Source organism: Hippocampus guttulatus, chromosome 19, assembly GCF_054856545.1.
Source record: "Hippocampus guttulatus isolate MCC_2025c chromosome 19, RoL_Hgut_1.0, whole genome shotgun sequence".
Lineage (NCBI taxonomy): Eukaryota > Metazoa > Chordata > Actinopteri > Syngnathiformes > Syngnathidae > Hippocampus > Hippocampus guttulatus.
In genome coordinates, this window is record NC_141279.1 from 1539127 (window position 1) to 1554463 (window position 15337).

General features: G+C 45.4%; 2 protein-coding genes across 2 annotated transcripts; one reads left to right on the forward strand and one right to left on the reverse strand.

Annotated features, from left to right (window-relative positions):
* The first annotated feature begins 734 nt into the window (after positions 1-734).
* LOC147189489 (uncharacterized) lies at positions 735-3317 on the forward strand. Its single transcript, XM_086138754.1, has 4 exons — positions 735-1195; positions 1975-2082; positions 2387-2527; positions 2728-3317. Exons 1-4 carry the CDS (start codon positions 1031-1033, stop codon positions 2938-2940), a joined length of 627 nt encoding a protein of 208 aa, XP_085994880.1. The 5' UTR covers positions 735-1030; the 3' UTR covers positions 2941-3317.
* A 501-nt stretch (positions 3318-3818) lies between these two features.
* med24 (mediator complex subunit 24) lies at positions 3819-14275 on the reverse strand. Its single transcript, XM_086099305.1, has 26 exons — positions 14158-14275; positions 13846-13976; positions 13256-13338; positions 13150-13188; positions 12619-12692; positions 12291-12514; positions 12047-12158; positions 11790-11940; positions 11459-11572; positions 11318-11371; positions 11152-11234; positions 10968-11054; positions 10695-10794; positions 9889-10031; positions 9654-9691; positions 9485-9567; positions 9162-9340; positions 8573-8672; positions 8152-8327; positions 7491-7755; positions 7107-7288; positions 6937-7030; positions 6770-6869; positions 5530-5610; positions 4951-5099; positions 3819-4295 (listed from the first exon to the last, which is right to left on the reverse strand). Exons 2-26 carry the CDS (start codon positions 13973-13975, stop codon positions 4179-4181), a joined length of 2958 nt encoding a protein of 985 aa, XP_085955431.1. The 5' UTR covers position 13976; positions 14158-14275; the 3' UTR covers positions 3819-4178.
* Between the last annotated feature and the right edge of the window lie 1062 nt (positions 14276-15337).

The following is a 15337-nucleotide window of genomic DNA, read 5'->3' on the forward strand; positions in this document are numbered from 1 at the left end:
AATGTTACCAAAGCTTTGGTGACTTTATGAGCTGACTAACTGAAGTGACTTTGGATGCCGTCCTTCAGGTGGACTCCCGGAGGTCCACACCCTTGTTAGTCCCTCTCTCTGCTCACCACTAGTCTCTGAATTTTCCACCAATCTCACCCTCTCCATTTCCATCTTTTTTACGTCAACATTCACTGGAGGTGAAGAATATCACAAGCCTCATTCCATTAAGGAGTAGAAAGTAGCGGTAATGATTATTTTTAAATGTAGGTAGTCAAAGTAAAAAGTCGCGGGAAAAATAAGTACTCCAATGAAGTACTGTATCGATAGCTGAAAAATCGACTTCGGTAGAACGAATTTGAACATTTATTTCCTGCCGCTGTGGATTCTGTGATTTTATTTGTGATTCACAAGACCCAAATAAGGATTTGCAAATATGCTGTGATCTAAATAATGATATTGCTCATCCGTTTCCCAAACTGTCCCTTTCTCACAAAATTAAAAGGAACTCTGCAATCACTGACAATGACACGCTGTCCGAGGCGAGTATTGGGAAAGCCCAGGATATGTCCACTGCTTGCCACTCATATATATATACACGTACGTATGACATTTGGTCAATCAATCAACTGTGTACACTTGAGGTCAGTACTCGAAAGACATTTCCCCAGTCGAGGCCATGAACATCCTGATTGGTGAGTAGTGACGTCAGTGAAATGCTGCCGTCTCTCTGGGCACAGACCAACTGAATCAAACTGTTTGGGGAATTTTAACTTGGACTTTTCTAAGGGGCATGCTAGTGTTCTCTCTCTTTTTTAATTGTATTTATCTTTTTTTTTATTATTATTATTTTTTTTTTTACATGAGTTTGACATGCATTAGTGTCACATGATCTAGGAATTGGCAGCTACTCTGGCCTGGAGGGAGGAAGCAGACAGGGAAGAGCCAGAGCTCAACCCTTGTGCTGCACCCCTTTTGGATTTCGCGTTGTTCGTGACAACATTTTTGTTGCTGTCTCCCTGCAGTTTTCACTCTCTTCCACATGGCCAGGGTTGCGGGCGCCGCGCCTCTACCGGAGGTTTGCGCCGACATGTGCGCACTTGTTGAAGGGGCGCAATTCCAAGCGCTCGTCCGGAGGAGCCGCAGTCTAACCGAGAAGATCCTGCTCGCCATTCCCGAAGCGCACAAATCGAGCATCCACGCCGAGGTGAGGGACTCTTCATCTTTTTCTCACCAGCGTCTTGATTATTATCGCCAAACAGGTTGTGGACCTAATTGGATTATAGCACACGCAGCGGCTGCATGGCGACGAGGCATCACTAATCGAGCTCTATTGAATCGTCGCATTGATTGAGTTCTGCTCTTGTTGATTGACATTATGAACTACTACTGGCCCCTGAGCTGTAGTCCAAATCAAAGACGATAAGATAGTAAAAGGAAATGTTTACTTTCAATTTCTCTTCCAAAATATTAAGCTGTTTGGTGTATTTTTTATTTTTTTTTTAGACGGAAAAATTAGTTTGTGGCTTCCTTCAGTGGTGGGCTCCCCCCCCCCCCCCCCCCCTCCGGCCTTCTCCCGCACTCCATAGACATGCATGTCAGGTTCACTGAAAAATACAAACTGTTCTTAGGCGTGTGCATGTGACAGAATGGTCGTCTATGTGTACCCTGTGATGAACTGTCCCTTTTCAATATGTGCGTACTACCCAGTGGTGAGCACATTTGAGTCTGTGGGTTCAAATCTTGCTTCAGGCTGTCCTGTGTGGGAGTAAAGGATTGTTTGTCTATATGTGGCCAGCGATTGACTGGCGACTAGTTCACAATGGACCTTGCCTCTCGCCCAAAGACAAACGGAATAGAAAAAAATGCTGGATGGATAATCAATTTCAAAAAAATTTTACCATTGAAATTAGGTAGGAACCGAACTTTCGAAAGCATATTTCGCCAATGTTGTAACATGTCTGTTCTTTCGTTTCCTCACCACAGACTCTGAAACTGAATTCTTCCGAAAACGCCAAGCTCGGCACAATGGCGACCAACATCAACTTCCCACCTGCTCCCGTGCTTAAAATTGCTTCGGAAAAAGTTCCGTTGGTGAGTCCCTAACTGGTTCATGGCCAGTGGACTCCATTTATTGTGATGATATCAGTTTTTGTTGATGGAAGAGCCATCCTAATCGATTCAGAATTTGGTAGATTGTGTGAAATGAATTGAACCCCTCCGCGCAGCATTTTCTGCTCATGGAACCACGGGATGAGACATGTTGGTGGCCGTCCCTCACGTCATTACATTTGATTGTGACTTGTCCTTTGGTGACAAGTATTTTTCTTGGCTGATTGGTTTCCTCAGTGAAGTAATCAAAGCCCTGTTGGTTGTTTGCACCCCCTTCCCCCATCAGGAGAGCAGTCTGATACACATACACAAGGGTCTGCAACTGCACCAGGCCTTGCTGAGCACCATCTCACCTCTGCTGGAAAGAACACAGAGAGTGATTGACCTCATGAATACTGTCCGAGATCTCGCTGTTCAAATTAGCAAGGTAAATAAAACAAACGTAAGGCCTCTGCAATTCTTTGGTCAATTTGTGATCGCCAGCGGCAAGAACTTACTGAATACTTTTGATCATTGACTAAAGTGGATTTTACACGCATTTATTTTCCCGACGACTTTTTGTTTGTACTTGTGTGCGATGACTTATGCCATCTCTGATGATCCCTCCGCACGCTGGTCTTGGTGCAGATGCTGCGAGCTGTCCAGACAGATTATGACCCGCAGACAACCCCGAGCCCCGTGACCTTACACATGCACGGCGACTTTGAGGTCCAGGTGGCCGCCCACCTGACGCTGGTGCAGCTCCAGTCCCTGGGCCAGGATATACACCGCTTGCTCCGGGGTCTGGACACAAGCCACGAGGAGGAAACGGACAGCGACCTGCTGATGGGACTGATATAACACTGCTCACTCTTCAAAATTATTATTGTTATTTTAATGTACCAGAAGTATTTATTGCTCCGCTAAGGGATTTATTTTTTTATTTGCCTATTTATTTGTATGTATTTATTTATATTTGATTGAACAGCTGAGATGACTTGTTGCATGCTGCCTTGTGTCTACACTAACCGCCACCACTTGCCTGTGTCATGACAAACTTATACCAAATACTAATCTCAAAGCTCTAATACATACCGGAGTCTGACAATCAAGGGAATCTTATTAGACATAATGGGGCATCGTGAAATACTAAGTTCAATCAAATGTTATTTATGGAGTATTTTTGTATGAATGCCAATAGTATTTATAATCTGTCCTGCAATAAACCGTTTTCTTAATTTCTGCTTCTCTGACCGTCAATCATAATGCAGGATGTAAAAAAAGCCAATAAAAAAAATGATGGCAAAAGCAATTGTTGGCTTTACAACAATTAAGCCAGTTTTCACTTATGTGAAAGAAATTTTGTTTCAAACAAAGACGCGTGGCGACGTGAAAGCCAAAGATCACCAATGCCAACGCCGCCGTGTACAAAGCTAATCTACTACAGTAAAAAGGTTAAAAGGTTTTCGAAATAATTTCCACATAGTGGCCAGTGACACCTGGCGTAGTTAATTCAGACAGCGATGAACTCGTGGCAGCAAGAGGGAAGGAGGTTCGTGCCTCTTTCGGCTTTCCGAGAGGAAGTGTTGTAAGCGCCTGGACGGTTGCCGGTGACCGCAAGCGTCATTCGGCGTGATGAAAAGGCCCCCTCAGAGTCATGTGATGACGTCTCTAAACATGTGATCCTGAACCTGACGCTGGGATGATGCAAACGTTAAATAATGAACAGTATCAAGAAAGACAAGCCTTTTGTTTTTTTAATGTCGTGACGAGTTACCAAAAAGTAGCAGACGTTTACAAACACACAAATGGGGAAGTTTTACACGTCAAGTGTAAATTCATATGGAGCCGAGTTGGATTGCCCCACCCCCTGCCCCCCCACTCATCCCTGGAAATTGTTATGGATCAAATAAGTGTTGTGAATTTTGCTCCAATTGTTGAGGGAGATAGTGCTGAAACACTGAATAATTCCTCAGTTGGTTTTCAAAAGTTTGGACGAAGTCAAGTTATTCAACAGGATTGTTTTTTTTTGGGGTTGGATCCTGAAGTTTCACCCATAGGCCGAATATCCCGAACATTTGGCGAAAGAACCTCAAGCGTTACAAGGCAGCGATGGCTTTGGCTGCTACTCTCCTCCCCAGGGGTAGACTCAAATCAGTGACGGCCAAGACCACTTTGGGTTTGGCCAGAGCGGGCAGCTTCACCAGCTCAGAGACCTGGAGGCACAGAAACAAGAGGGGGAGGGGCGATGAACAAACACATACAACATGTTGTGCAACACTTGAACACTTGAAAGACCCTGAGCAATGTTTTATTTTGCGGAAGATGCCAGTTGCCCCATGAATCAGTTTTCCCGACTTTGTACATGTCCGGGCATGTATATGGCCATGTCAATTTGATGGTCATGGGCCTTTACCAGCCCCTTTGAAAAGATGTTATGGTTAGCTTTCATCCAATTCACAGTGAACACAAGAACAATACGGCGGTGCTTTGCCTCAAATCATCTTTCCCCACTGAAATGAATGAATATCACAATTATCCATTCCAGCCTTTCTCCTAAAAAAAAAGAGCGTATTGTATTGCATTGTTTGTTAGCATTAAGCTAAGCGGACTTTCCTAAGGCAAAGCTATGTGGCCGTTTTAAATACACTCGTGTTTGAGGTTTAGTTTGACAGTAGGCGTCAAGTACTAATGATAGACGATGGCAACGTACAAACCTGAAAACAGCCGACACCACAAAGGAATTGAGAACATCTGTTCTGTCGAGTCAACGTTTATATATTGCGAGAATAAGCACTTCATTCGGCTATTTTCCAGTAAGGTTCGACGAAAGGAGGCCCCCGCCTTGGCCTCCCTCCCATCCTGACTCACCATTGTAAACGGCATGAACTGCAGGATGCTTCCACGACTTCCCTGCTCCAGGCATTCCACACACTCCTCCATGAAACTATGCACAAACTGCGTGTGAGGGCCCGCCATCTTGGAGCCCAGGATGGAGGAAATGAGCAGGAACAGGTTGGCTGCGGAAAGGGAAACGGATCTCATAAATTGTCAGGGTTGAAATTACATAATCCTCTTGAAAGTAAAACGTGTCACACACCTACTGATTACACAATCCAACACAAAAGCCGCCAGAAAATTCTGGCTTTACAAACACATTTCTTTTCATGGTGGTTGCTTGATCAGCCATCTCACACAAAGTGAATATCAGATAGGTATTTATGACACGATAAATAATGCGGTGACATCATTTTGTGTCTAAGATCTTGCATGAGTTGGACTGACCAAACAAATTATTCGTGTGTGTGTGGGGGAGGGGGAATCAATGGGGACACCTCATGATGAGTACTGTAATTCAGTGAGGACATCGCATGGGACAACGTTTCACGCCGGAAATGTTCCTCATTTCAAGGAAAAGTGCTCAGCGTCTGGGAAAGGCAGATATCTCACCCAGGACGCGGTTGAGTGGCTCTCTCATGTTGACAGTGTGGAGCTGGGAGGCAGAGAGGGAGCTGCTCATTGACCGGTCCCCTGAATGATATCAGTGGAAGAAAATTACACATTCAGTATTAAGTAGTATTCATGCATCGCACTTACTTTGCCTTCACTGGAGTATGAAACGGTATTTTTACTCGGCCACATCGAGCTACGATCCACTCGCCACTTTTATTTTAATTTATTGAATTGAATTGAATTGAATACAACTTTATTGTTATTTATCTACCATTGCTTGCGGGATCGCACGTATCGGTTTTGGATTGTCAGAGAGATTTGGGCACTGTCACACGACTGCGCTTTGCCAATTCATCAGAACGACTCGTAAAGTTGGACCGCATTCGACTACTCAAAAGGAGCCGGGCAGTCACGTGACCACACACAAAGACGCTTCATGGAGGATTGGCTGATACCAAAGTCAAGTGCATGGCAGTAATGTACAGAGCCACAGCTGAGTTCTATCTATATTGTGGCCACGATTGACAAAGCAGCGAATGCCAAAAGGAAAGCTCAAGGCCTGGAAGGACTTCTGTGTTGTGGCCGTCACAAAGAACTGGTAATCCTCATGCGACGTTGTGAAAGACGAGCGGGCTTCCTTCCGCTGTGTGCTGACATTCCTAAAATAGCCTTATGAGACACATTTCAGTTTCTCATTGAGAAAACATCACGACTAGAGTAAAGGTTCTTGGATAGTTTGTTTTTTGTTTTAAATAGGCTGTACAGCGGCTCCATGAGATACGAGTTTAATCCGTTCGGTGGCCACGCTCGTATGGCGAAAGACTTACATCTCAAATCATCTTTCATAAACTGGCACAATACACGGAACGCAAAGAATCAAATAGCTTGTGCTTTTTGATCGTTTCATTGCCGCTTGCTTGAAGCGTTTTAAAACGCGCGCACGCACGAGCACGCGCTATTCATTAGCGCATCAATGGCGTCTCCCATTTTAGGTTAAGCATTCAACTAGTGGATTAAAAAGCAAAGTTACGCGGTTGTTTGAAATACACCGTGTGAAATTCTCGAGCCTTCATGTTTGGTTTGACAGTAAACCGAAAGAGGGAGTGGAAAGAAACAGTGTGAAGGCTGCCAAAGTGCTGCCCGTTGCGAGGTGTGTTGCGTTCACGGACACAAAACAGCGCTCGTATACACAGGCCAGAAAGACTAATGGCTAACTAACACCTATTTATGGACTGACCTGGACTGGAAAGTGCCACAGGCTCATCCTCATTGGAGCTGAGGAGACGCATGAGCTTGGAGGGTTGCGTGTCATCCAGGGGAAAGAGGCTGCTGTAGTCCTGTGATCCCAAAAAATGCACACAATTGACACACGTCACGCAGCTGCTGCCTGTACGGTGCGTTTACCTCGATGTCTTCTCGCTGCCTTCTCCGTTGATGAGCGGAGCAGGAACCTTTGTGGTTGGATGAGTACGAGCTGAGTGCGCACCACACAGACAACCTGAGGACGCATCGGGGGGGGGGGGGGGGGGGGGTTCAATACCAGCCCCCAAAACAACGGCAGAGCAAGGTCTTACTTGGCCAGTGCTTTGCCAGGTGGGTCGACCAGGCTGTGCCAGTGGGCAGAGTCGGTGAGCAAGTTGGGCACGATGGTGCCCAGCAAGGTCAGGGTGATTTGCTGACTGTCCAGACAGAAGATGCTGTAAAGCAACTCCACCACACGATGGGCCCACTCCTGCCGAGTTTCCTTGAGCAGCTCCTAAAATTAAAAGTCCACACTCACTGAGATATGCACGCACACACATGGTCAAAGTTTATGTTTTGCTAGCCTAATAGCATAACATTGGGTCAGTCATTTTCAAATGCTTTCAAAAGTAAGTTTGCGAAACACTGATTTATAGGTTTTTAAAAAAATGGCCCTGAAATGGGGCCCAATAAGTACGTTTTCATCGCCCACTTACCTTGACCAAATTATTGGTGAACCAGAAGACGCCGCCCATGTTGAGCAGACTCTGGAAGAGATGCAGCGCTCGACTGTCCACCCAGCCTTTGCGCAGCACCAGCTGGAACTGCTTGGTGAGGGCGGCCCGGATGGGCTCTTTGGCCGGCAGCAGGTTGCGGTAGGGTATGGGCTCCTGGCCCTCCATGGGGGGCCGCAGCGTCGCCGCCGTTTGCTGGAAGACGTCGGCACACATGTGCTCCATGATGGAGCTCATTATTATCACGCTGGGGGGGGGGGGGGGGGGAGAAAGGAACCCACTGAATCAAAGTCAAAACTTTTCATTCTTGACAGTCTTTTTGTCATTTGTGTTTGTTTGTAGTAAGTGCAACGACACAAAGTGTATTTTGCTCAGTAAACAACATCACAAATATGTTGTGTTTGGTATTTTGGGAGGCTGGAACAAACGAATGGCCCTTCCTATTCATTTCCATCGGGAAACACTCACAGCCGTATATACAATAGCTCAATGAACAAGTACAATATGTAATTGACGGAAATTTATTTTGGCTGTAGATAATGCATGACGCTATCATTGTAAAGGCCGATTTTTAAAAGTATTATTATTCAGATGGTGAAGGAAATGAAAGGTGATTCATGTGAATCATTTGAGGGGTTTATACCGTTCGCTGTAAAATTGCAGCGTGTTTTCGCCATAGAGCGGGGTGACAAGCTGGCGGATCATGGTCTGAGGCTTCTCCCTCTCGTCCCGTCCCAGCATCCTGACGTGGGCCACCAGCCACGCCACCGCACAGATCGCCATACTGCAAACTTTGCCCTTGATGTTGTCAGTGATCTTCTGCACTCAAAGGAGGATGTCAAAAAGAGGAAGGCGAAAATGGTGAATGGAAAGAGAATGTGTGACGAAAACGCATCCGCATTGGGTCATAGCAAAACTTCAATGGAAGAAGGAAACGGAGGCATTAATTAGACAACGCTGGGTGATGTCACGGATGACCACACGATCACTCCTCACTTACCAAGAAGGTGATGCTCGCTTGAGTGAGCAGTTAAACAATACAATTCACAGAAGACCGGACAGACCTGCACTGCCTCCACAGAGAGCACGCCGTTCTCCCATGCATTCAAAACTTCCAAAATGGCCGCCGGGGTGCTGAGGCAGATTTCGTGCCATTTCACTTGACTGTGAGCAGAGAAATGAACAATTTAGGAGGTCATCGAGATTGGATATGAAATACAAGTGAGAAAAAGGTTTATATAATACCGTTTCCTCAAACACTATATCATGGTGAATCCTTCGCGCAGATATCGTAGATTTATAATTCTACCTACGAATATTTTGGACATATTGTTTCAACTCTTCCGTGTTCTTCCACAAATACAAATTTAGACTTGTGCGGCTTCACTGAAGTACAACTTTGTGGCTAAAAAATGCGTTAGCCTGTCAACGGTGTTTTGTATCATGTTAGCATTAAGCTGAGTGTGGGGGGGGGGGGTCGATAGATGAAACTGGAGATGACATTGTGAGGTGGGAGGGGTGAATTATTATCTCTATATTACAGATTTTTGTCCGTCGTGGGTCTGTATTGTCGCCCCATGTGAAAAACGGGTGCTCACTGTAATACGATCAATTATTTTCGAGCATAATGGCAAAACATAGTTGGCAACTCACACAAGCTTCATCTCAGAGGAATTGTTTAGCAGGGTCACCAGACTCTCTACTTTTCCGGGCTCAGGCCGAAAGCAGGGGTGATCCGGGTTCAGAATCTTCCCTTCCTCTGGCATACACGTTTGTAGCCATGTCTCAAAAAAGGGAGTCTCCCCTGAGGGACTGGGGTCAGAAAGGACCACCTGTTTGGGGGAGATGGAGCACAACCAGATTTAGCGGCCAGGGACTGCCAAGTAAAATGACAGTGATGCCATCTTGTGGCTGTGCACTGAAAAAACATTGGCTCGGGACTTTTGACATCGAGTCAAGCATGACCCAGGGCTGACCTCGGAGCCGTACGTCTGCACCACATGGCAAAGCATCAGGAAGGAGATGTCGAAGAGCAGGGCCCGGACGGAAGCGGACTTGGCTGCAGGAGCGTTGGAAAAAGTTTTCAACATCCAACACACTAAAAATCAGCAAGGCAGGAAAGCATCGGATTGATACTGTACTTACATCCTTCACCGCTGATGTGCTTGGGAAACTCATTAAGCCTGTCAACAAAAACAACGGTACGAACCTGCTGTGCATAATATATCAGCACCGAAATGCGAAAACCAGTTAAATGCAAGTTATGACCACCAAATGAAAAGCGTGGCAATTCCAATCAAAACTGAGAATACGGGGGAAGTCTTGACACCGGTCTTTCATAGAAGGTGTATCTAATGAAGTGTCTGAAGCGTGTCCTAACTTGATAAACTTTCGGGCGAAGGACTTGAGTTTCCCTGTGGCGGCTGCGGCCGCCAGGAGCAAATCCAAGCTCTTGCCGGACAACATGTGACCAAGGACACCCAGAAGGCCCTCCGGAGACTTGGAGTGGTCGGCATCCACCGTCTAACGGGCCACACAGAAGGTTCAGGGTTAATTGTATGGCACCGCTATTAAAGTAATGATAAGTCAAAACAAAAAACGGTGACACACACACACATTTGTTTTTACTTGGAAAAGTGTAAAAGGAAAAACAATCCATTTGGTTTGCACAGTCATCACATGTTGCAGTTCCCAGAGAGAAAATTTTGCAGACAAAGCAACCATACCTTGATACAGATCTAATTCTGTCCACAAATACACCCGCCTATCGATTTTGGTTCGATTACTAACGTGGTGTGTGGGAAGGACTCATGTTGTCTGATGTTGAGACACACAATGAGGACACACACACGCTCCCCCCCAGCGCCCAACATTAAAGAAATAAAACAAAATACCTCCCTTTTGAAATTATGATTTTTATTGGATGGGGAGTAGTTGGGAGGTCAAGGACGAATTAGCCAGAAGTTTATTATGACATGATTCTAGGATGCATATTGTAACTCATACATCAACGAAGCAATTGCAAGGATAGTCGCTGACTACTAATTAAAGGGTTGTGCGGCATTGGCAGACTCAACTTGTACACCTTTTAAGATTCTATTTGGTGCTGAATAGACAGAAGTCAAATCAATAATGAAATAAATGAAAAGAAGAAATGCAGGCCTTTAAGCACGCTTTGTTTCTAACCTTGAGAATATTGGTCACGGTGGGCTCAGCTCGGAGGATGAGGCCCGGGTTCGGTTGGATGTTAGCATTTTCCGCGGTTTTCAGTTTTGGGGAGAACTTCCTGTCCTCCGTGCTAAATCAAAGGTGCAGCGAGGTGGGGGCGTCGGATCGGAGGAGAGGTGCGAGGAAGGAGGAAAAACAAGGGATGGGATGTGTGATACTTTATGAATACATCAAAAAAAAAATACCAATCACAGTTTGGAACGTGAAAACGATCGGAGAGGGACAGTGTACCGTTTCGATGTGAGGACCTCCGTGTTGGAGTCGGACAGTAGGCCGAGCTTGTTACACTCCTGGAGCAGCATGCCCAGACAGTCACAGCTAGGAGGAAAACGGTTTCTTATTAAGGATGGAGCGCTTTAGCACAAGACTTTTGCCATGTCTTGACATTGAGGTGGCAGGAGCCTGGCACACTCACTTGCATCTTTGGTCAGCTTTGTCCAGCAGTGGCGTCAGTTTGAGGAGGTACTGAAAGGCAATGTTCACATCCTCTGTAAAGTCCTGGAAAATAAAATGGGAATCGGATCATCTTACAGCTTCTGAAAAGGATAGAGTGGCTCGTCAGTTTCCAAACATTGTTTCACCTGTCCTTTGTCACTCCGAGGGTACTTCTTCAGCCGGAGCAGAACTTGTGGAATCTTAGAAATGGAGAGATAAGTGAGTGAGTTTTGTAGGGCACAAAGGGTTTTCTTTTGGCTGGAACAAAGGAGTCTAAATGCAGTCACCTTGAGGAAGGTGAAGGCAGTCCATTTCAGCTCCTCTGTGCCCTCTGGTGACTCGATGAGGCCGGTGAAACACGCCTTCCAGATTTCCAGCACAAAGAATGGACTAGGGATTCTCTGTTGAGGACAGGAGATTTTTATGAAAGTGCTCTTGATTTAAAAAAAAAAAAAAAGTGAACATTCGGGACAGCAACAAAAAAATAAATAAAAATACTGGATTAGAATCAATTAATCTGAAAATAAAAGGGACAAAAAACAAAATTTGCATTATTAAACAATAATGTGTATGTGACCTATAGGTGCTTTGCCCCCTCCAACTGAAAAATACCCTCACCTGCATTCTCTTGATCATCATCAGCTGCTCCACCATCGGCTGCGTCTCCCCTGTCAAATTCATGGTCCCTTCCAGCATGATGAAGGTGTGGATTGACGGGAAGGAGGCGTGCAGCAGCGGGTCACACTGCACCGACAGCATCTGCGGAATGCTGAGCAAAAAAGGGGACGTCATTGATTGAAGACGGCACAAAATGACATGCGAGAAGCTCCAGCGGCTTGGTGTCAACATTTACAAATGAAGGAGGGAGGGCGCACCCTTTCACCAGTGACAAGCTTTCCTCTAATTGAGCCCGCAGCGATGAGTTCGATATAGAGCCGAGGCCGTCGCTCACTTTAAGAAGAGCCTGCTCGACATTACTCCAGGATCCTTTCGGGAAAAAAAAAAAAAAGCCATAAAAAAACTGAACATCAAGACTGTGAAACATCAACAAGATCTGTCAAGCTAGGACTCTCACAAAAAAGATTCAATTTTACAAAATTGTCAAAATGTATGGGTCACCTTGATCTTCCAGCCGAGCGATGTGCACCAGGGCTCTGTTCTTGGTGCTGCTCATGAGTTTGTGCAGCCTCTCCCAGCACTCTGTCAGACAGGCCTCGGTGCCACCCAATGGACCTGGTTCCCTCAGCTTCTCGCAATAGCAGGCGCAGCCCTGCAGCAGCCACACCACCACCCCAAGCAGCGCACGACACAGCCCGATGCATTCCTCGGCCTTCCCGTGGCAACTGCAATTTAAAGGAAAGTTGGAATGCCATTTGAACAGTTCTTCTTCTCGTTTCCATCTAATAGTAAAGGGTTCGGTAGCGCACATTATATAGAAATGACTTACGTGAGGCGATGGCAGAACATGTCCATGATCTCCAGGAGGGACTTGACGCACAGATCCCGAGAAAAATCATCAAACTGCGAGGAGAGAGGCGCGTTTATTGGCCTACCTACATTTTAATATAATGTACTATGTCAAATGGAATACAGTCAACCCTCGTCAATTCGCCCATTTGCCAACTCACATAACTCAAGGAAATTTTCTGTCGAACGTAACTGGAAAAAGCTGGCAATGTATATTCATCTGAGCAGGGTAGGCAATGTCTCAGTATTTTTGGAAGTGGTACTTGGTGTAAATCGTTTGAGAACTCACTTTACTTTGGAGTCAGCCAATCCGCTATGAAGCATCTCCACTGGTCGCACGTGCTCCATCAATACGGTTGAGTTGAGAATTCATAGGTAATACATTTAGACAACATTTTTTAGGTGGAGCCGCTGCGCTTCTCAAGTTGGTGCGATTGGCGGCAGATCTTGGTGTCTAATCCCCGCAAATAGCCAGGGTTGACTGTATTGCCAGCGGCTGTTCTCGTCTTACCTTGCTAATGGCTATGAGCACACTCGAATAAGACACCATCTAAACACAGAAAGAGGGAATCATCAAACATTGCAAATTGCAAACTCCTTTTTAAGTTATCTGTCACCTGTGAATTTATGGCATATTTGAGATATGACAAGATAAGTGGGTTAGGAGATGGACCAATCAGCGCCTGCTCCATTAACGCCTCTGGAAGACACACAAAGAGGAAGAAAATACTATAAAACATAGGACATGGTAGGTATACTGAACAATTCTATTTTTTTCTCTTTTTACACAAACAGTTCATTCATTCATTCATTTTCCGAACCGCTTTATCCTCACTAGGGACGCGGGGGGTGCTGGAGCCGATCCCAGCTGTCTTCGGGCAGTAGGCAGGGGGACACTCTGAACCGGTCGCCAGCCAATCGCAGGGCGCACATAAACGAACAACCATCCGCGCTCACACTCATTCTAAAGCAGTAATGGACAGGTCGCAAAGGAAGAAAGGATGCCAATTAAAGAAGGAAGGAATGAATGAAGGAAAGCATTTAGGAAGGTTGGCTGTAAGATGCATGAATAAAAATCAGGTGTGATGGAGGGAAGAAAGAAAGTCAGGGATGAAAAAAAAAATGCCAGGGGGGAAAAGCAACTCCGAGGGTACCTATTTTTGCCTCATGATGCTTGCAGTCGTTAAGTAGCAATGACTGCTCTTACCTGCGAGGTTAAGATATTCCCATGTTGCTCCCTTTGGGAAATTCCTCTTGATATTAACAGCCCAATGGTAGTCACTCCAGCGCTCCTTCCAAGCCTGCAGGATGGCTTGCTTCAGGTTGACTACCTTCATTCTGGGGAGGAGAAAAAAAAAAGCCTCGATGTCAAACGCAACTTTGAGACAAACACCAATGGATGCTAATCCATCGATAGCCGTACATTCAATGATTTCCTTGAGGCAAAATAAGAGTCGTGGGAACCATAACACGAAAGAAACTACCGATTTAAAATACGAGTCATTTACTTGTTCCTCACCTTTAGTTATATGTGTTTATGTATTTATGTATTCGCAACATATGTCTAATTTGAACTCTGCGTGGATATTTCTCAGCATCCTTTACCAAGCGACGCCATTTTGCTTTTAGTGATGCAAGCGATTATTGGTCGAAGCTCCCGGCATCACAATATTCTCGCAGCGGATTGGCTACATCCAAAACAATAATAAAACAACCCAACCACTTGGAGCCGCTCTTTACCGCTATGTTGTAAAACTCGCAAACAGGTCAAATTCAAACTGCCGTTGCAAATTTAACAAAAGGTTCAAAACGGGGTAGAACAGGTGCAGCGATCATGTGCAGCATCCCTCACTGAGTTTTTTAAAAATCTGCTCGAATGGAGAGTGCAGGTGGTGGTATGCATGGTGAGCAGAGAGCGAGGCTAAAGTGAGGTCCTGCCACTGAAAATCATCCTTCAGTCAATCGGTCAATCATCCCACACCACACGGGTGTTCATGCTTATGCAAGTACAAACATACACAAAAAACGAGAGAATGCAATTGAGGTTAAATTGTCATAGTTTACTGAAAGCAAATCATTTGTAAGTATGGTTTTTAAAGTTGTGAGTTCCTTTTCAATCACCCGAGATGTTTTTAACGAATCTTTTCTCCAAATGATACTTGATCATGATGCAAAATGTACTGCTTCGACATCCACAAGTTGTATTTGAATAAGTTGTTCTGGAATAAAGGTTCACTGTCTCTGTTTGCTCTCGGGTGTGCATCATCGTTGATAAAGGGACATTGTGCTCTATTCAGAACAGAGACACCACTGGAGGCACTTGGAGGTCCCACGAAGACAACAAAGGCGTCCATTCTGCCTGACACTGGAGACGTCCTGCTGGCAGGAGATGACCCCTGTGTCCTGGCACGGCGCAGGCAGGTAGGCCATTGCGGGCCGTTGGGCTGTTCGGAGATGTCTTATCTTATCTCTTTTCCTTCCACTGGGAGATGAATTTGAGAAGGGTGCTGACAGGAGAACCTGTTAAGCCATCTCTGTGTGCATTCTCACGCTTTGGACAGATGCACTTTTGTTGATTAAAGCTTACGTCAGCACCAATGAAGCACACGTTATAATGTTCACAGCACGCGAAGAATTTACCAAATGTGATTTAAATGTGTTTAGAGTTGCAGGTTAGGAAAAATGTGGGATTGTATGAA

Coding starts and splice junctions, on each gene's coding strand:
- LOC147189489 (XM_086138754.1), top strand. CDS start 1,031: ATGGCCAGGGTTGCGGGCGCCGCGCCTCTACCGGAGGTTTGCGCCGAC. Junction 2,083..2,386: donor CTTCGGAAAAAGTTCCGTTG/GTGAGTCCCTAA, acceptor TTCCCCCATCAG/GAGAGCAGTCTGATACACAT. Junction 2,528..2,727: donor TCGCTGTTCAAATTAGCAAG/GTAAATAAAACA, acceptor GTCTTGGTGCAG/ATGCTGCGAGCTGTCCAGAC.
- med24 (XM_086099305.1), bottom strand. CDS start 13,975: ATGAAGGTAGTCAACCTGAAGCAAGCCATCCTGCAGGCTTGGAAGGAG. Junction 13,339..13,845: donor GGAATATCTTAACCTCGCAG/GTAAGAGCAGTC, acceptor TGTGTCTTCCAG/AGGCGTTAATGGAGCAGGCG. Junction 7,756..8,151: donor CTGCAATTTTACAGCGAACG/GTATAAACCCCT, acceptor CCCCCCCCCCAG/CGTGATAATAATGAGCTCCA.